The 22,062-nt window shown below is 41.0% G+C and overlaps 1 protein-coding gene across 1 annotated transcript in view; it reads right to left on the reverse strand.

Moving 5' to 3' along the window:
- cdh16 (cadherin 16, KSP-cadherin) overlaps positions 1-22,062 on the reverse strand; it is a 45,720-nt gene that overhangs the window by 15,493 nt on the left and 8,165 nt on the right. The window contains exons 4-11 of the mRNA XM_056248470.1: positions 21,903-22,032; positions 20,639-20,797; positions 18,503-18,699; positions 12,398-12,523; positions 7,417-7,567; positions 7,109-7,321; positions 6,621-6,697; positions 3,948-4,139 (exon numbers count right to left, since the gene is read on the reverse strand). Coding sequence (XP_056104445.1) covers positions 3,948-4,139; positions 6,621-6,697; positions 7,109-7,321; positions 7,417-7,567; positions 12,398-12,523; positions 18,503-18,699; positions 20,639-20,797; positions 21,903-22,032 — 1,245 coding nt within the window. The remainder of the gene's footprint in view (positions 1-3,947; positions 4,140-6,620; positions 6,698-7,108; positions 7,322-7,416; positions 7,568-12,397; positions 12,524-18,502; positions 18,700-20,638; positions 20,798-21,902; positions 22,033-22,062) is intronic.

The following is a 22,062-nucleotide window of genomic DNA, read 5'->3' on the forward strand; positions in this document are numbered from 1 at the left end:
AACCTGGGACGCTGGGGAGTCCAGGAACCGAACCTTGTCCGCATCCGCCATCTCAACCAGGCTGAGCCAACGATGGCGCTCATGGACCACTAATCGCTAGACCTGGACATCGCTAGACCGACCGCGCATGTTGCGACACTCGTGCCCCGGAGGGCGAGGTCGGTAGCAGTGCGGAGCTCACTCATGAGCGCACTGTCTAGACTACCCTCATACATGTCCATGAGTGTTTTGGCCTGATAAACCTGCAACAACACCATGGTATGAAAAGAGGAGGCGGCTTGAGGGGAGACAAGGACCCCCCAGATGCAGCGGCCGTCGGACACAGGTGCACCTGTGTCGTGACAGACCGCTCCACTGGAGGGACAGCTTCATAACCCTTCTCCGCTCATCCCTCAAGGGTAGCGAGGGGGAAAAGCTATTCAGGCATTTTCTGGCAGAGAAAGGTGCCGTCCACAACCTGGTAAGCTCTCCATGCACTTCGGGAAAGAAAGGCACCGGGGCGGCGAGCTGAGAACCAGCGCGGCCCACCCCGAGATACCAATCCTCCAACCGAGACTGAACTGGACATGGTGGAGGGTTCCACTCAAGCCCGGCAGCCAGTTTCAGCATAGGTGACATTTCTGGATCTGGCTCGGGCAATGTTACACTCCCAGAGGGAGTCATCTCCAGAGGCCAGCTCACCCTCCGATGCTGCTATCAACATCTTATCCTCTAGGGGAACCCCAATTGAAACGGCTGAAACGGTCCATTACAGACGGACCAGCACGTTCAACAGGCATTCCATCGGCTGCAGTGTGATGGAGGAGTGAGGAGCCCACAGGGAATGGTTACTGGGCGAGACATCCATCACTATCCTCCTATCACCCATCTCACGCGGCACCTGAGGGCGGGGGCGTGGTAATGGGGACTCGCGCTTCACGGACGATGGCGAGTCTTGATCTCAACACCGCGACAGTCATATTCCCGCAATGTAAACATGAACTGTCTACAAAAGCTGCTTCAGCGTGCTGTAAGCCCAAACACGTGATGCAACAATTGTGACCGTCAAAGAGAAACAGGGAACAACCGCATCCAGAAACGCACGGGCAGAATGACATCTTAAAAAAGACGCAAACGCACACGTGTTGCTCTTTCAGGAAGTGAAAAACTCTCACCAGTGCCGGAGCACACAGGGGAATGACCGCGGCAACACTGATACAGGAATGGTGCAGCCTGTATCAGTGAAGCACTCGCTTTCTCCGCCCTCAAACGGCCATCAGACAAACAAACACAAACAGAAATTTGGTTGCTGTGACAACAGCAGTTGAGAGCTCGGAAGCTCGCGATCACCGCTGCACTCGCGCTGTAAACACCTACACCAGGAGAGACTTCCAGAAGAAGCATGACACACTCGCTCGTTGTATAACAACACTCTTCAGAAGACCTGAAAATGAAGCTCGGCTCCGAAGCAAAAGGCAAATGGTGCGTGCATCTACTTCCGTATTTATACCCGCGCCGCGGGGGGAAAGTGTAAGATGCATATATCGCACACCAATGTGCATTGGCTCGTTCTAAGATACTCAAAGACATTAGGCTCCCTAGCGTGATCCCATTTCAGTCGACGTCGACTACGTCTGACGTTCTCGACTGAAAGGGAACTGATGATGTCTGTGATGATGCAAATGTTAAATCTGTGTGTGTGCTTCCAGAAAGTAGAAAATGAGAGAGAAAACAGAGAGCAAAAGACTAATGCTACTGACGGGAAGTGAACAGCATTGCTTTTTTTTCCACTAGTAATATTACATCCAAATTTCACTTAATTTAATTCATTAAGTCACTTTATCCACTTGTATTTTTAAGAGCAGACAGCATTCTGACCAGACCCTGCTGTTCTTTCATTCTTTGCCTATATTACATTTGTCATCCCAGCCAACCCATCAGTTGACCAGTGTACAACTAGGATTTACAAATCAAACGCAGCCAGGAACCAGTGTTCGATGAAAAAAGAGACAGTCTTGCAGGTTCATGCTTTATGAAATCAGGAAAATCAGACCCTTCCTGTCTTATTAACGCCTTTGCAAAACACAAAAATAAACAAAGTTATAAAAAGTTATGAAATAAATACAAAACCACTTTACAGAAGTCTTGTTCTCTCTGTTCTTGTGTGGTGGAATGAATTTCCAACCTCCACCCAAGCTACTCATCAAAATCTTCAGGAAACAACTCAACTGTTGTGTATTTTCACAACATTTTGTATGCTTCTAATTTATCTGAAACTTTGCATTGTGGTACTGTGAGTGTTGTTGGCGCTTATATGACACATTGCTTGTGACATTCCTCATCTGTAAGTCGCTTTGGATAAAAGTGTCTGCTAAATGACTAAATGTAATAATACATTTATCTTTTTTTCTAATGTAGTTTGATTAACTCAATCATTTGAATTTAAAATAATGAATTTCTAAAATTGTTACATAAATCTTTGTGCCCTTCCCATGCAATAATAAGTTGTCCTTTTGCTGCACTCAATGAGCTGTTCTCAAATCCTCAGGCAATCCCTGTATAAAATCGAACACAAAAACATTGTTTATAGCTCCTGAAAACTGTAAAAACATCAGCCCACTGCTATAACATGCTTCAAGGCAACAGCAAATTACATTTGTTATTGTTGTTTACTTAAAAACAGTCCTTCTACTATTTGTGGTCTCCAGCGTTGACTGTACATGCTGAAAACTTGACATTCTGTAATTAGCGCTAACTAAGAATACAATACAATTTACTTATTTACTGAGGCACTAAACAACATCCAAGAGAGTTAAGCAGAGTAAACGAGAACACAGATAAACACAATGTAAAACAAATGGCTTAGCTTGACATACAAATATATATCAGTTGAAATGTCACCACCTCCCAGCCTGCAGTCTGATGAAAAGCTATTAGAACATGAATAAAATATGTCAGAAATGGATCAAACGGGTTGTATATCACAGACAGAGTGGACAGAGTTCAAGATCAAGGGAATCAGTGACACTAATCACGTGCTTGTGGTGACCCTGCAGTAGAACAACTGCATCACCTGAAGGGAATGTAGGTCACAGTGAGGATCAGGCTTTGAGCTCTGGCTGAATGGCCAGCTAAAGAAAGACTTAACTGTTTGTTTTTATTTCACGGCCTCAAAAAAGTATTTGAAAACCTAAAGCCCCACTTAAAAGTGCATTAGATTCATTGCCCTAGATCAAACCAAGTGGCACGTGGAAACAAATTATACTATACATTTTCTCATAATTTACTTCATTTTTTCTGAGCCATTACTTTTAACCAACTGGGCCCAAAGGCATTTCTAGTTCACACAGGTGCCAAGTTTTGTCTTACAGTAATTTTGAAAAGTATATACACAATTTAAAAAAAAAAAAAAACTTATTTTCATTAAATATGTTGCTTGAAAAGTGTTTGAACTCTTGTGGGTTGAGTGGTGAACAACTTAACTCTTAATAAACCTCATCCATGCACTTAACGTTGCCTATAAAAATACCAGTTAGTATAAATTTAACTGTTCAGTGAAGGTAAACACAGAGATAATTATAGTAACTCAAGAGTATTGAGCAATCATAAATTTTGACAATGAGCATATGCAGTGTCCGTCCCATTTTGAATGTGGCTCACTTGAATGGGTTTAGAACTTTCCGATGGAACATCAATTTCAGATCCCAGATTTAAATTTGGATAAACAAAGGACAATCACATTATGTCAGGGTGATAGCTCAACATTGTTTTCCCTAATTCAGTGAAAAAGAACAGACCAGTGAAAGTTTCATTTTTTAAAAGTCCTTAGCTCCCCCCAATTCTCTTTTCAAACACTGTTGAAAAGTATGATTGTACTTTAAAGCACATTCGTTAAAACAAGTGCAACTTGGTTTAATGTTTATCTACGCATCTATGAATGGCAGTAGTATAGCAGGCAGAGATGATACCTTATCAAGGATGAGGGCAGCTTCATTGGTCTGTCTGTCTGTCACTAGAGTAAAAACCTCCTCCTCATTCCCAGATTCAAGTCTGTAGTCCACCTGCCAGCTGTCTCCACCCCACTCATCCGCGTCCCATGCTGACACTACAGTGACTGTGGTGCCCACTGAGGAGTCCTCAGCCAGGTGGAAGGGTCCATACTAGAGAGACAGAAACAATAAATGAATGATTTCAAAGATACTATACACTCTTAAAAATAAAGGTTCTTTATTGGCATTGATGGTCCCATGAAGAACCTTTAACATCCATGTAACCGTTCCATTGTACAAAAGGTTCTTTATAGCAGAAAAAGGTTATTTAGATTATTAAATGTTCTTCACGCTAAGAAAAAAAAATGGTTCCTTTAAGACCTGTTTACTGAAAGGCTTTTGAGGGAACCTAAAAATGGTTCTTCTATGGAATCATGGCAAAACACACCATTTGGAACCTTTATAAGTGTGTATGCAATTAGATAAAATAGAGAATAAATAAACCATGAAAATGTGTGTGATTAGAAAACATATTGAACAAATTGATGCATCAAAAATGTGCCATTTAGGAATGATCTCCAGTTTAGAGGAGAGCTCTGTCTAATGGAGAATTAAAAAAATCAGTAAGATAGTAAAGACTTTTATAATGTTAAAATGGAGAATGTTATAATTATTTATATTGTTGTCGATGGAGCTAACCACACTATGCTAACTAGACAACCTTGACGGCTTTCTATATTGTTGTTGACCTTCAGAACTTACTCTCCTGACATACAGGCCTGACCCTCTCAAAAACGTACCTCCAGAGAGAGAGAAAAATAGGTAAAAAGAAACCAGAATATTAGCTGAAATTTTGGGCATGACCGGAGAGTGCCTATCAGGAGAGTAGAAAATGTGTGTGTGTTCATTTCTGCAAACAATGCTGTTCATTAATGTAAGTACAGCACAATTTATCCAAACATCATCCATCTAAGTTTAGGCTGCATCATAGTGACTAAACTTCATTGTCAAAGAAATGGGGGACACATAATAAAAATGAAAAGGCACACAGCCAGTGAGGTGAGATTTATGGTTGTTTCCAGAATGCAGAACAGAGCTTATTTCAAAGAGGATCTATATATACCTCTTGAATTCAAGCCAGCACTGCTTTTTTACCCCTCCACTGCAGCTGCACTCCATCTTTACACCGGCACTCTGTCTGCACCCACGTACATCTCTTGTATTATTCACAACACGTAGGCGTAAACACGCAGGGTGTTTTCCAGAAACCAGGGACCATTGCCTGCCTCCATCCTGCATCCGCTCTGTTCTGTATCCGCTCTCCATCCCTCATTTTTCTCACCTCTTCCAGTCATTTTAGTCAGCGATCATAGTCTCACTGTTTATTATTCAACTCAGCCACATCAATGAACAAAGATGATGACATAAGAAAGGCGCTCAGGGCTGTTCTGCATAAGTGAATGCGCTCATGTACCATAAATAGACAGCGCTACAAATTAGTAAGTGGTCATATTTAGAACATCATCTCAGGATAAGAAACTCTTCCAAAAATAGCAGAATCAGACATGTTCCGTAAAAATGCTCATCACAGAATTGTATATTACATTTGCTCACTGAATGTAATTATGGATGCACTAATGTTAACATTCTGGCCAACAGTGATAATTTACTTTAATGTTCTAGTTGAAATCTGAAAAATGGCTCATGTTAAAATTCTACAATAATTTGTAAAAAAAAAAAAAAAAGAAGAAAAAAAAATAATCTAAAATCAATCATTTAAATGCTACACGCGATTTTAGGCTTCACAACATTAAAGTACAGTCAAAACTGGATATTCATTTTGAGATTTGCTTAAACTTAAACAGCTACATTAAAATGTACTACATTAAATTGCAATCAACTCACACACATAAATCTAAATGCAAAAAAAGAGAGATTAGAACGCACAATTAAGTATCTAATATCAACTGATACAAATAAATTAAACATGTAAAACTAATAACTGATGTGGTTGGTACCTTGAATATAACACAATTTCTGGTGAAATGCAGAATTAATATGAATACAATGTCGTAATTGGTGTCATCCAATTATAGCTGTGAGCATTGTCCATTTGTAGTGCTCAAAACTAAAAAAAGAAACACTCACAGCTAAATTATTACATGTCCATAAGCCTAAGATTAAAGCATGGATTCCCCGTGAAAGCTCTTTATCTCATCTGACTCTGTAAATCACATTTTCTAGAACACAGGCCTTGTACACACACATACAGACACACATAGACACACACTTGTATATGTGGTTTACGGTGACTAATGGTTTATGGGGCGTAATGGTTTTTATTCTGTACAAACTGTATATTCTATCCTCTTACACTAACTCTATCCATAAACCTACCAATCACAGAAAACTTTCTCCATTTTTTATTTATTTCAAAAAACACCTTTTAGTAAGGTTTTTTTTTAAGCATTTTGGACATGAAGTGTCCTCGTAAACCATGTTTACGTTGTAATACCCATGTCGTTATAAACATTTGTGTCCTCATAAACCACATATTCCAGTACACACAAACACACACACAAAAGAAAATTGAAAAAACTGAAAATAATATGTAAAAGAGACATAGTAGTACCCATAGTGCACAGCCCTTACCTCATGATGGGAGAAGATAGGTGGGTTGTTATTTTCATCCAGAACTTTGACTATGACAGTGCATGAGCTGTTCAGCCCTGAGGAACAAGTCAGAAAACATATTAATTTTCTATTTATAACAATATCACTGCATTAGTGACTGCCATTAATATCAAGGATGATAAGATATCATGTTGCTGTCTGACAGCATATCAGATTCTACATGGCAAATAATTTATTCTAGCTGACAGACTAGTCATACTATGTATGTGGAAAGAAATAACATTTAAGAGCCATTAGTCGGGTCCATAAAGTGACTGAGATTGTGCTGCATAACTACACTAACTACCACAGGTGTTATAGGAAATTATGTTGGAGCATCACAATGTGAAATCTGAAAAAAAAGGGTGTCTTTAATCACGCAAACCAATCAGAGAAAATTGCACAAAATGACACTTGTTTAATTACGTGGTGCCATTCTAACTAGACTAGTTTTGCACTGTGTCGACCTTTAGCGTCCTCTGCTGTGATGGTAAGTGTGTACTGTGGAGCGGTGCCCTCCATGCTGTCTGCCTGCACTGTGATCACTCCCGAGTCCCGGTCCACACGGAACAAATTTCGAGGAGTCTCAGGCATCTGGCCCACCAGCCGATAAAAGATTCGCACGTTATCGGTTTTCGGATCATCGTTGTCCGCTGCTTGGACAGTGAGAATCTCTGTACCTGTGAGCAGAAGATCATAGCACTCACTAAATTTGCTTTGTTTTAATATTTACATAGGATTTTGTGTTTCTATTGTGCATGTATGTGTGTGTAACCTTTAGTCGCAAGCTCCTTGACCACAGTGTGGTACTGCATCTGTGGGAATGTGGGCCTATTGTCATTGGCGTCCCCCACCATCACTCTCAGCTCCACGGGCTTAGCAATCTCTCTGCCATCTGGCCTCTCCACTACTATGTCAATATGAAACTAAAAGGGAAAAAACATAGAAAGGAGTGGTAATCTAAATCATTCTTGTGAATGATCATTTGCAAAGAAAGAACTGTATGTCATCTGTCTACTGATGTATAATAGATGATGAAAAGAAATCATGCTCACTCAAATCCCAAATGTTCTACAGATTGACTATTAAAATGGATCAAAAATAAAATTAGAACAAACTATTACAACAAACTGTGTTTATTTCTGTCTAAAACTATTTCTGTTAGGACACTGTTGGCTAAAATTCACAGGCAACTGAACTTAGTTATAAATTTGAAGACGTTCTGTCAAAGTGGCTAGTTATCTGATGGCGGAGATGTACGTACGTAGACCTATTTACAGAAACATCATGAGAATTATGATGCTATGTGAGTTACATACTGTAGCTGGAGCAGTGAAGTCTTGTTACAGTCTTCTTAGTAAAAAATGATTGGGATTTCCCTGTACTACTGATGAAGACAGATACAAAGTTCCAGCTTCCTTTGATTAAATAACCTCCACAGGCATATGCACCTCCAAATGGACCAAATAGCAATGCTGTAGCATTGCAACAAACCTCCAAATATTGCAATAAAATAGCAATAAACCTCCAAATAGCAATGCTGGCCTACTCTTAAGTGATTAAAAGCCATGGAATTGTTCATATTTTGCTCTTGATTGAGAATGTTGAGAAAATGTCATTATATTGTGATCCATTGGGCTATTTATTTTGGACTTTTTTTATTCACCCAACAATTGAATAGTTGGGGGAATATTTTATCCAAGAGTTAATATGAGAGGAACTGAACTGATTTTTTGGGCATAATTTGGGCAAGCTGATTAAATAATGACTATGTTCAGTACTTGGCACAGTGTCTGGGTGTGTTTCCCCGGGTATCCTCTAGAGGTCCTCTTCCCCACGGTGTCATCCCTTCATGAACTACATTCCCCACAATCCTAGTCTGTACCCATCACTGTTATTGCACTCACCTGTTCCCCGTTCATTGTAACCAGCTGTTTCTTGTTAGTCCTTGTTAGATCTTGTGTATATATTCCCTGTCTGTGTCTTTATGTGTCACGGAGTCGTTGTTTGGTGTCCCCACACTTCTTGTCTGTTTATACCCGTTCTTGTTTTTGGATTGCTTCTCTGGATATTTGACCTCTGCATGGATTACAACGATTTTGGATTGCCCTCTTAATAAATTACTGCACTTGGATTTTCCCTCGTCCTGTGTGTGTTCGTGACAGAACGACTCCGTCACTTAAATCCAGCAGTAATTTTCATTTTTATTTTTTTGTAAGATCTCGTCCCCAGTCACTATGTGGATTCCACGTAGCAAACTTTCTCCCGCAGAAAGAGAGAATGGGATCTCTTTACTAGAGTATTTTTCTAGATGTGCACAAAGACATGAGGAAATCAGGACAGTTGAAGCTTCACCACGGGTCTCATCGAGCGCTGGGACTTCATCGATGGTTTCGTCCAGTTCAGAGTCGGCACACATCCGTCAGAAAGGACGGACGAGGAGGAGACCTGCGTCGGCCCAGTCAGAGACTGTTCACATCCTGTCTGCCCAGCCAGAGACTGTTCACGTCTCGTCTGCCCAGCCAGAGACTGTTCACGTCCCGTCTGCCCAGTCAGAAACTGTTCACGTCCCGTCTGCACAGCCAGAGACTGTTCACTTTCCATCTGCCCAGTCAGAGACGGATCACGACACATCTACCCGGTCTGAGACAGATCAGGAGATGCCTATTAGCGTGGCCACGAGGGCTATGATGGATTATTTGGAGCGTCTGGCTCGGATACTGGACATGCCAGTGTCTGCTGTTCCTGAGCCGGAGCCAGTGTCTGCTGTTCCTGAGCCGGAGCCAGTGTCTGCTGTTCCTGAGCCGGAGCCAGTGTCTGCTGTTCCTGAGCCAGAGCCAGTGTCTGCTGTTCCTGAGCCAGAGCCAGTGTCTGTTGTTCCTGAACTGGTGTCTGATGTTCCTGAGGCGGTGTCTGCTGGTCGCGAGCCGGTAACTGCTGTTCCTGAGCCGGGGTCTGCTGTTCCAGACCCGGATACAGTGCCTGTTCCAGGGCCGGAGCCAGTGTCTATTCCAGTGCCTGTTCCAGAGCCGGAGCCAGTGCTTGTTCCAGAGCCGGAGCCAGTACCTGTTCCAGAGCCAGTGTTTGTTTCTGTGTTTGTGTCTGTTCTTGTGGCTGTTACAGTTCTGGTGGCTGTTCCTAAACCGGTGTCTGCTGTTCCTGAGCCGGTGCCGATGTCTGCTGTTCCTGAGCTGGAGCCGGTGTCTGCTGCTCCTGAGCCGGTGTCTGCTGCTGCTCCTGAGCCGGTGCCTGCTGCTGCTCCTGGTGCCTGCTGCTGCTCCTGAGCCGGAGCCGGTGCCTGCTGCTGCTCCTGAGCCGGAGCCGGTGCCTGCTGCTGCTCCTGAGCCGGAGCCGGTGCCTGCTGCTGCTCCTGAGCCGGAGCCGGTGCCTGCTGCTGCTCCTGAGCCGGAGCCGGTGCCTGCTGCTGCTCCTGAGCCGGAGCCGGTGCCTGCTGCTGCTCCTGAGCCGGAGCCGGTGCCTGCCGCTGCTCCTGAGCCGGAGCCGGTGCCTGCCGCTGCTCCTGAGCCGGAGCCGGTGCCTGCCGCTGCTCCTGAGCCGGAGCCGGTGCCTGCCGCTGCTCCTGAGCCGGAGCCGGTGCCTGCCGCTGCTCCTGAGCCGGAGCCTGCCGCTGCTCCTGAGCCGGTGCCTGCCGCTGCTCCTGAGCCGGAGCCTGCCGCTGCTCCTGAGCCGGAGCCTGCCGCTGCTCCTGAGCCGGTGCCTGCCGCTGCTCCTGAGCCGGTGCCTGTCGCTGCTCCTGAGCCGGTGCCTGTCGCTGCTCCTGAGCCGGTGCCTGTCGCAGTTCCTGAGCCGGTGCCTGTCGCTGCTCCTGAGCCGGTGCCTGTCGCAGTTCCTGAGCCGGTGCCTGTCGCAGTTCCTGAGCCGGTGCCTGTCGCAGTTCCTGAGCCGGTGCCTGTCGCAGTTCCTGAGCCGGTGCCTGTCGCAGTTCCTGAGCCGGTGCCTGTCGCAGTTCCTGAGCCGGTGCCTGTCGCAGTTCCTGAGCCGGTGCCTGTCGCAGTTCCTGAGCCGGTGCCTGTCGCAGTTCCTGAGCCGGTGCCTGTCGCAGTTCCTGAGCCGGTGCCGGTCGCAGTTCCTGAGCCGGTGCCGGTCGCAGTTCCTGAGCCGGTGCCGGTCGCAGTTCCTGAGCCGGTGCCGGTCGCAGTTCCTGAGCCGGTTCCGGTCGCAGTTCCTGAGCCGGTTCCGGTCGCAGTTCCTGAGCCGGTGCCGGTCGCAGTTCCTGAGCCGGTGCCGGTCGCAGTTCCTGAGCCGGTGCCGGCCGCTGTTCCTGAGCCGGTGTCTGCTCCTGTTCCACCGCCCTGGCCGCCCGAGGGGCCGTCTCCGCCCTGGCCGCCCGAGGGGCCGTCTCCGCCCTGGCCACCCGATGGACTGTCTGTTTCGCCCTGGTCGCTCGATGGACTCTCTGTTTCGCCCTGGCCGCCCGATGGACTTTCTGTTTCACCCTGGTTCCCGGTTAAACCCTCACCCCATGTTCCTGTTTCCCTTCATCATCCCTCCCCCTGATCCTCCACCGTTCCACCTCCCTCCTGAAGTTTTGTGTTATGTTGTACTATGTTGTGGAGCGTCTGGTAGCCGCTCCGTAGAGGGGGGGGTTATGTCACAATGTCTGGGTGTGTTCACACACCAGACATTGTGTGTAGACACCTGTGTAGACACCTGTCCAGACACCTGCACTCACCTGTTCCCCGTTCATTGTAACCAGCTGTTACTTGTTAGTCCTTGTTAGATCTTGTGTATATATTCCCTGTCTGTGTCTTTGTGTCACGGACTCGTTGTTTGGTGTCCCCACACTTCTTGTCTGTTTATACCCGTTCTTGTTTTTGGATTGCTTCTCTGGATATTTGACCTCTGCATGGATTACAACGATTTTGGATTGCCCTCTTAATAAATTACTGCACTTGGATTTTCCCTCGTCCTGTGTGTGTTCGTGACAGTACTACCATTCAAAAGTTTGGAGTAATTTTTTTAAAAACTTTTATTCTGCAAGGATGCATTAAATTAATTAAAAGTGAAAGTAAATACATTTTTATTCTATTTCAAATAACTGCTGATCGGTCGAACTTTCTATTCATCAAACACTCCTAAAAAAAATATCATTATAAAATATTAAGCAACACAACTGTTTTCAACATTTATAATAAGAATTGTTTGTTGAGCATCAAACCAGCATATTTGAATGATTTCTGAAGGATCATGTGACACTGAAGACTGGAGTAATGATGCTGAAAATACAGCTTTGTCATCACAGGAATAAATTAACTTTTAAAATGTATTAAAATATGGCAAATATAAGGCAAATATTAAAAATTTTGTTTTAATGTTTCACATTAATTACTGTATTTTTGATAAAATAAATGCAGCCTTGGTGAGCATAAGAAACTCCTTTCAAAAACATTAAAACATTTTATCAATCCTAAACCTTTGAATGGTAGTGTAAAGTCACTACATAATCCTCAAGCATGGCACTGATTTGTTCAAAACGGGCTTGAGTGCAAAAGCTTGATCCTTGCTGGACTACTTGTTTAAAGAAATATAAATGGATATAAAAATAGCAGCAATAAATTATATTGGGGTTAAAATTGGAGTTAGAGGAAAGTCAAAGTAAACATTATTATTCTCTTATTATTTAAACATTATACAGAAAAACTGTTGTAAATAATGAAATTTAGACAGAATTTACCACATTTAGCACTGATGTAAATCCACAAAAAAAAAGAATGAATGAATTGTTTATATTTCACCTGATCCTGTGTTTCTCTGTCCAGAGGAGCATTCAGGTAAATGATTCCTTCCCTGTTGATAGTGAACAACATTTCCGGGAACTCTCCCTCAAGACTATATTCAACTGGACTGCCACTCCACTTCACCTACAAAGACACACCCAAAATACACAACATAACCAATCAATACTATTGACGACATTAAAGTGAAAGTATATACCCAAAGGCTAATCTTAAAATCAAGCCTGCTTTATTATACAGTGTTCAAAAGGCACCTGTGAGGGCACCATCCAAATGGCTTGGACATCAGATTTAAACAACGATGAGATACAGTGTTTGAGGAAAACCCTGCATGTTTAGGCACCGCTGAGAGTTAGCTGATAAGTGCGCTGAGGCCGGGAACCTGCCAAAACAAACCAGCTGCCTTTGCGATGGAGGGATTTTCCACTGCGCTGCCACAAACGATGCAAACTGTCCTGGAAAGGGTGTGGAAACGCACCGAAGAAGGAGAGGACCCTGTAGAGGGGAGAGCGAGGGGGACATGTGTATCTCCTCAGTACCTCGCCCTCCAACCGTTTGTTATGGAGATGGCTCTCCAAACTCAAGCATTCTGTATACATCAGCGGGCCTCTCTAAAGATGACCTGCCCACACTGTTATGAACCGTCAAGGAAGCACAGCTTTGAAGAGATTAGTGTCGTCCTGCTGTTCTAAAAATGGTGAGCACCAACTAAGGTGATGTCATCTATTTAGTTTCCATGGCCTGTTTTTGATAGAAGTGATAGAATCCTCTTAGGACGAGTCAGTTCATGCCTTTGATGCTTAGTGCTGTGGATTGACAAGAGAGAGTGTTAACAGTTTGATGCTGAAACTGTATTCTTGTGATAAGGAGAATGATGCTTTAGCAGTCTATCAATGCCCAAGTTTCACTGAGGAGATGCAGGTTAATACGGAAGAGGCTATTTTTATTTTAGTTCAGTTTTGTTTTCTTGTTATCATAAAAAAAAAAAAATCTGATCAGCTGAAAATCATTTATTTTCATCTGTCAAATATCATTCTATTATCATGTTGTCCTGGGTCCTCGAGCTGCCTGGCAATAAAATTTGACCACATGTTTAGAGTCACTATTATGTAAATGTTAGATAAAGTAGCCTCCTCCTCCTCAAGTATACTGATTTGGAAATGCTCCATTACTCATAAGTGAATATCTGATCAAAATGACGAGATCATTTGCTCATCTATGATGCACCCTTTTATATTTATTGTGCTTATAAAATGTAAACAATGAGAGGTAACTTTTACTGTAAGTTGAGATCTTGATAAATAATATGTGTTGTGTTGAGATCGGGAGACAGTTTGTCATGATCACAATAAAATAAGGCAAAAAAAGCATAAAAACTAAGGTTGATAACTATAACTACTGTATAACTAATAACTAAAGTTTTAATAATCATAATTCTATAAGAATATGGAGGTTCAGAACACAACTGTAACAACAACGAACAATATTGTTGGAATCACTTTCAGAATCACTCAAGCATTTCAAAAGGTTTTTTTCCAGATTCTGCAGAATCCTATTGAAATGACTGGATTTCACCAGCGAAAATTTGCTGAACAGCGGTAAATGTGGCCACACCAAAGGTGTGAATGCACCTTTAGGGTTTCTGTATGTTTCAAATCTAAAAGAAAGTGTTAGGAAAGGTTCACACAGTGATTTATATAGTGTTGTTTCTAAGTAAACATGAGCTACATCTTTGACTGTTTCACCTAGTGATCCACATCTCACTGCCTGTTCAGCGTCTTGCCCATGAGTGCCACTGTTTTCAATAAAGGAAAAGAACGCAGGGTCTCTAGATGAGTTTCACTTCATTTTAAATGAAAATTTGGCACAACGATCAAATATGTCTGTCTAGCTCACGAAGCTAGAAAAGCAATTTCACAACAAAATATTAATAAATTAAATTGGAAAGGGATCGAACCTTGCGATAAGGCCCCTAACCTGGAGATCAGTAGGCGGTTCCTTACAGATGCTTGTGTGATGATTGACAGTACAGATTGATCAGGCTTCTCCTGAACTTTATAAAAATGTAGCGCAGTGAAATCCAAGAACATGTTGAACATTAAGCATGCCAATTTTTAATAAAAGCACACCAGCATCTTGTAAAATAAACTATGGTGTGCACAGATCACAGATTTACTGGGACAATGTTGACATTTTCAGCCTTAATTTTTATCATGACAACGTCCACAGACTTGATTTAAACATGGCAATTTAAAATGCTTCTGCTGTCACCCCATCTGTCTTATACACACTCATTCACAAGCAAATTGTGACTCTTGAGCATTGATTTGTCATCTAGAGTCAATTTGAACAAACAAAAAAGTGGATTGCACTATTGTGGCATCAGCTAAATGGGGATAAAGAATGGGCAGCTGCCGAATTTAGCTGCTCTTCTGAATTGTGGCACCCCTGTACTTGGTGGATTTGAGTGAGAGCAAACAAACAAAGCTGACATCCTAAGCTCAAGTCATCCACTAATCATTGATCAAATAAAGCTCTTTATCTGAAATACCAAAAGTGTTCTGTAGGAACACATGTAGTTAAGAGGATTGAGATAAAAAAAAAAGGTTTAGGTTTATATCTATACCATTTTAAAAATAGAAGAATTGAGAAGGATGAAATGAGGAGTACTGTACTGCAGTGTTGCTATGAGAGACAGAGAGAAATGCATGACACACAGAGTCTGAGTCCTTCATGACCACTAATCTGTTTCATAACCAGTGTAACTCCAGCCACCCACATGCACATCACAGCACACATGAGTGGGTGGGAAAAGGCTTTTCCCATTTAAAAAAAAAAAAAATTCAGACAGATCCAGCTCACATAGCACACGACTTATTGTTCCTTATCTGACTCCCTTACATCAAGAGTTATTTTGTGTAAATCAATTTAAATATATAATACAATGCAATACTATATTATTGTATTAATATAAGATATAAGGTATGTGTTAAAATTCTGTTGCATACATCAAAACCAGTACTATAATATAAAACAGTTTGTCTCAACCATTTCTGTCTTTTGTCGCTCCTAACTTTAAAACAATATTCACACAGAAATTGCAAGAAAATTTCTGAACTAATCACAAAGAAATGACAAGTAACTCTTGGAATTAAATATGAAATTATGGAATAGAAAGACTGAAATAGTATTTTCTATTAAAATGTCCTCCAATAATTTTTTTTTATTTAAAAACTTATATCACTTTTATCCAGAGAGAGAGAGAGAGAGAGAGAGAGAGAGAGAGAGAGAGAGAGAGAGAGAGAGAGAGAGAGAGAGAGAGAGAGAGAGAGAGAGAGAGAGAGAGAGAGAGAGAGAGAGAAGTACTTTTTAATACACAGGAACCATATAGGAAGTAGGGATGTCACGAGACCAAAAATCTAGTAGTCGGTAGCGATACCACTATATTTATACATATTTTTAAAAATAAATTACAATTATCTTACCAAAATGTTAGCTCACTTAATGTATTTGTGTATTTATGAGGTAATTTGTTGCAATAGTCAGTAATAAAACAAGAATGAATAAACACATTGCAGTAGCATATATAAATACAATTGAATAAAGATACAAATTAAACAATGTTGTATATATTTTCAGTTAGGTCTAACAGTGGCATTCAAGTAAAAATACCACAGAAATTGAATAATCAAATATAAAATAACTCTGCATAGTCATAACTGTATAAGTTAAATATAGATTAATCCTTATTAAAACTTTTATTTTGTTGTTTGATTATCATTAATAATGCAATAGTAGACAGTGGCAGGTTTTAAAGGGGTGCTTGATCATGATTTAACTTTTTTAACTTTAGTTAGTGTGTAATGTTGCTGTTTCAGCATAAATAACATCTACAAAGATATGACACTCAAAGTTCAATGCAAAGGGAGATATTTTCTTTTACAGAAATCGCTTTTTAAGGACTACAACAAACACCTGGTAGGGAATACAACAAGCTTATTCCCGTGTTGGTGACATCACAACCCCTAAAATGTACATAAACCCTGCCCCCGGGAACACACAACGAAGGGGGTGAGGCCATGTTGGGCTGCTTTAGAGAAGAGGAAGAGTTGTTGGCGCTGTTTTTTACACCCCAGAAAAAGTTTGTCCAAAGGCTGACGAACTTAGAGAGGCTAAAATTAATTTTTAACACTGTTCCTGAACATTATAACCTCAACATTTGTCTGTGTGCTGCACATTTTATGGAGAACAGCTCCCAGAAGAGAGTACAATGCAGGCTGTACGCACAAAAGCATCTCCCGTAAGAAGTAGCCATTCGTTTTTGTTGGGACAATCTGTTGTTTATGGATCACAACTTGTAAGTATGTCGTATTATTTTTAGTTGTGTTTTCTATTAACAGTTCCAATTATAAGCTTTATGTAGTTGCTTTGATAGCTATGATGTAAACGAAGGGCAAAGCTTTGCCTCCGCTAGCCCGCTAACTAACATTACAGTATTGATATAGTGTTTACTTTAGCTTTTGCAAGCTCTTGCTTTTGTCAGACTGCTCACCACCCCTTAGGGAAATTATCCATGATTTTGTGATCGATTACTGTTTGGATTACCATAGTTTTCCGACAAATATGATAAAATGGTGGATAACAACGTATCTATAAGAAAAAAAAGAAAAAGAAAAAAAAAACATACCACTCTGAGGCGTCCCATGAAATCCGTGCTTGAAATCCATTCAGCACAATCCTCTTGTTCGTTAACATTGTCAGGGTCTGAATCGGGCTCGACTTGGTTTGAAATTGACACCATTCATTAATATTTACATCTGGGTAGAGCTTACGGTTATAAAGGGGTGGGACATTTCCCGAACATGCGCTAAAAGGTGCCAATCACAACACACTGGGCCACTGGGAAAACAACACGCTCAACCAGACTGGGGAGAGAGGAGCTGTGATAATGTAAAATATGTGAAAAATAATGAATTTTTTTATCAATCAAGGGTGGAAATATATTCTAGTACACCCCAAAAACAAAATCAAGACTTCGTAAAAGGGCATAATAGGACCCCTTTAAAGGCTGCTGTCACTAAGACAATATGCTGTTCACATTCACATAACCGACGCGAATATTCACCAAGATGGGCATTTTGACATAACTCTGTGTGTATTTGAACATTTATGTGTAATAAGCCGCAAATATCTGACACTCGCGAAAGGCAGCTATGTGTGTGCGTTATGGTTGAGCGAGCACCGACTGAAGACCGTCTCTCAGAGAGTGCGCAAGTACTTTATAGTTCAAAATTGCTTTTATTTATAAATCGCCATGATATAAAACGATGTGCGCTAAAGTCTTGTATTGTACCGTGTAGCTCGCTTGCAGAGCAAAATCAATTTGGATACTATGAAGTCATTTGCACATTTTGAGAGAGAGAGAGAGAGAGAGAGGTAAGAATTTACCGGGGGCTAATATGATAGCCCTAATATTTTTAATATTTTCTGTTTTAGGATTAAAAAGTAACATCAAACCCTTTCCACGCTACTTTGGTACCACTGGGGTAGCCCAGGCTGGGAAAGAAAAGCATTTTTGTGATCCAGAAATTTAAGTGGGTGGAAATGTGTTGGTGTGTGTAGGAGGCATCCATAAAGGAGAGAGAGGAGGATCTTTTGCCACAAACCCACAAACAACTTGTGATGGTAATAAATATTATTCTGCAAACACAACTTGCATATTTTCCACTTCATGATTTCGCTCACTGTATTCAAGCCTTTTCTGATGTTACACGTTAATTGTCAAGCTAGATTTCACCTTTGCTGTGGAGTTAAATGTAAAGTAAACTAAAGGTAAGTGCTAAGAGGTCAAAAGTAGACGGCCCATATCAACTATCATGATACCAGGTGTTTCAGACAGACTGTGTGTTAAGATGGCAGTGAGTCATGATTAATATCATAAAATCAGAAGCAAAAGGTCATGTCATGATGAAAGCCATGTGCAATTGAGGGATGCTGCCACACTTCCCTTTGAACGCAATATAACATACTCACCTATGATAATACATACACACAGAATATATATCTCATGCCGCCAGCGCCTAGAGCTTTCTGCTTTCATCTTACCTGTGAAATTGGGATGGGATATGGTCCAGGCAGATTCTCCTGCAATCTCACTGGATCAGGTGAGGCCCACGCATTCCCAGTCACCTCCACCAACACAGTTCCAGTCGAGAAGAAAGCATTGGCCTTGCCGGCCATGTCCTGCACCATCACCGAGAGCTTGTAGCGGCCACACATCTCTGGATCTAGTGTTGAGGCACCTGGACAGATAGACACATAAACGGCTGATATAAAAAGATCCCCATAACACCAACAACAGCTAAAAAGGGAAACTATTTAGTGTAAGCATATTTTACTGTATGTAAAATCTAAATAAAATAAAATTATGTCATGTTATTCTAGACGGCGCAGGCTGATGGGTCCTTAACTCAACCTGCTGACAATTACATCAACTACATGGCACAAGGTGATTGGTTCCTGTTGCCTCTGCAGCCAATGAGCTTGCTGCTCAAATTTAAAATAGTTGGTTAGAGTTTTCTGTAGCAGTTTGAGTTCCACTGAAATCCTCCACTTCCCCCAGCTCCACCTGTATAGATCTGCTACGGGTAATTTCATATATGTTATTTTTTATGCAGCAGTATGTCTTACATGCTCACAGGAGCGTGTCTGTGTATGTATTGGCAGTAGCAGCAGCAGCAGTGTAGCAGAAATATATTCTGCCAAGACCAAATGAAGAGTTCAGATGCAAAAGCCTCTAAGTGGCATCTGAAATTTTCTTCTAGAATGATCATTTTTATCAAGCTCGTATATTTAAGTTCAGTAATTTCACTTAAATGGCTATGAAAATTACCTATTAATTGTCATTTAAGTGAAATTATTGAACTTAAATAAACAAGCTTGATAAAAATGATCATTCTAGAAGAAAATTTCAGATGGCACTTAGAGGCTTTTGCATCTGAACTCTTCAAATACATTAACATTGTCATATCCATTACCTTGCAAAACTGAGAGTTGTCATGATAGAATAGATTTTATTTACTCTACCATTCTAAAGATTTCTAAATGTTGACAAAAGTCTCTTATGCTCACCAAGGCTGCATTTATTTAATTAAAAAAAATAAAAATAAACAGTAATATTGGGAGAAATTGTTACAATTGAAAATTACTGTTTTCTATTTCAATATGTCATTTATCCCTGTTGTGGCAAAGCTGAATTTTCAGCATCATTACTCCAGTATTTAGTGTCACATGATTCTTCAGAAATCATTTTAATATGCTGATTTGGTGCTCAAGAAACATTCCTTATTATTATCAATGCTTTTCAGGATTCTTTGAATAGAAAGATAAATTGCACTTATTTTAAATAGAAAACTTATGCAACAACATACATTTCCTTACTGTCACTTTTGATCAACTTAATGCATCCCTGCTAAATATAAATTCTTACCCTAAACTTTTAAAAGACGGTAGTGTAAATCAAATTATTTTTTTGTTAATTGGACAAAATCAACCTAACTAGTAAGAACATTAGATTACTCCACAAAGTAATGTAATGTATCTAATCTAATGTACTCCACAGAATAATCTAATGTATCTAATGTATTGTTAACACAAGGTATATCACTCTGGGAGCAAATCCAATGCAGACCTACATTGCAAAACCATCTATTGTCTGCACAGCCACATAAAAACACAGTGTACACATTGTGAGCGTATTAAGCCTCTGTTTTTATCCCTCTCTCTGAGCTAATGCCAGGCTGCTCTCATTGCATTTGAACCATAATTGTCTGAGCTGACCTGATTGGCATGGGGTCTTGATGACTCATTCAAATAGTGGCCACGTTTAAAAAAAATAAAATAAAAAATTTGTTAACAGCCGAGTTAACAATGCAATAAGCAGAGTGTGTTGGACTGGCTGAGCGAAAGAGAAAGTTATTAGCTGATGTCATGGTGGAATTGGGCTGAGAGGAGTGACAGATGAGGAAGGCAGTTTACACCAAGACACTTAAAAAAAGCATGAGTGCACTAGTCCAAAATTTACAAGGAAATAGGTATTATTTTATACCTTTTCAATATTTGATTGGTCAATGCAATGGTATTGTGATTAGGACATGCACTGACTTATTCTTTACCAAATATATCAGTCAGACTATTCATTCAATTTATCCTAGTCACAGAGAAGCTTCAGTAGTTTATTACCATCCTCTGTAAGAGACACTTCTCCGGTGATGGAATCAATGGAGAACATGTGGCTGGCAGGGATGCGTGGTATCTGGTCCAGAAGACTGAAGCGCAGGTCCGCGTGGGCGGTGTTTCGGTCGTCTCGGTCCAGTGCTTCCACCTGCATAAACGGGATTCCTGTGACAATGACACGTACATACAGACACACATCAGAATTATTTATCAGAATCTACATGAACTGACTGAACCGACGCATTTAGATTGATGAGCAAATAGTGGTTATTTGCTTATTAACAGAACGGAATTTCAAAAATAGCTTTATATTCTTTAACAATTATATTTTTGGCCATTTTATTAACTGTGAGAGGAGAGTGAAAATGACATGGACAAGAGGGAGGAATTGGATTGGCCATAAGGCAAAATCTCTCAAAGCAAAGTCATTGATTACCAAAAATAATTCTATTTTTTTTTCTTCTAAATGGGGTATTAGTCAAAATCATTATTAACAGCTGTGTATAGAGCTTAATTTGGTTGAAACCGGAATATATTTAAATTTCTGTAATTGTTCTATTCTTAATGTTTGATTGCAATCAAGTGATTGTGAAACATCTTACAATCTCACAACTAACCTGACATTCAATACAGGTCATTATTGATGTTCTATATTCAAATAATTGCCAATGCGTATTCAAGAGGATGACTTCACTGCACTGATAAAAAACAGTGAATCAGTTTGTGCGTTTGTTCTTCAATTAATTTTCTTCTTCAGCATGAAGCCTCTGAGGTCAGAGTACATGAGTCTCTCTTTTCTGATGTTCTTAGAGATGAGATGAGTAATCTCTGAACATTAATGAGAAAAACATTCTTCATTTTGGTCTTATTCACTCCAATCTCTACAAGCAAACAAGCGTTTCTGAGAAAATTAAGACATTCAGTTCACAATTGTTAGCACTCCAAGTACATTTCATCTATTATCACGGTGATGATGTACAGGTAAAACAGCTTGTCTGCATGTCTAACAGACATAAAAAGCTCTTCATGTGTCTTATAGAAAGTGAAAGGAAACAAAGCTACAGTACCATTCAACTATGGCACAATAAGCTTTTTCTAACTGCGCTACTATGCTACTCTAATTTATGGTGTGGTGAAGGAAATGTGTGACATTCAAACTAACAGTTTATCTCATTTAGCATCACACGCCTAAATAATTTAAGAAAAAGTCAAGGCAATTTGGATAAGCATCAAGCAAAGGAAGTTGAGCTGCTGAGCACTGCCCACCCACCTTTGAGAAGCCCCAGCTGCACGCTGCCTCTCATGCTCTCTACCAAGAACACCGGCACGTTGTCGTTCTTATCGATGACGCACACTTCAACAGTAAAGCTCTGAGTGTGCATGGACTTTGTGAAGGACACCTGGGAAAAAGCACTCGGTTCAAAACACTC

The sequence above is a fragment of the Rhinichthys klamathensis genome, unplaced genomic scaffold (assembly GCF_029890125.1).
Source record: "Rhinichthys klamathensis goyatoka isolate OS25496 unplaced genomic scaffold, OSU_Roscu_1.1 h1tg000055l_1, whole genome shotgun sequence".
NCBI lineage: Eukaryota > Metazoa > Chordata > Actinopteri > Cypriniformes > Leuciscidae > Rhinichthys > Rhinichthys klamathensis.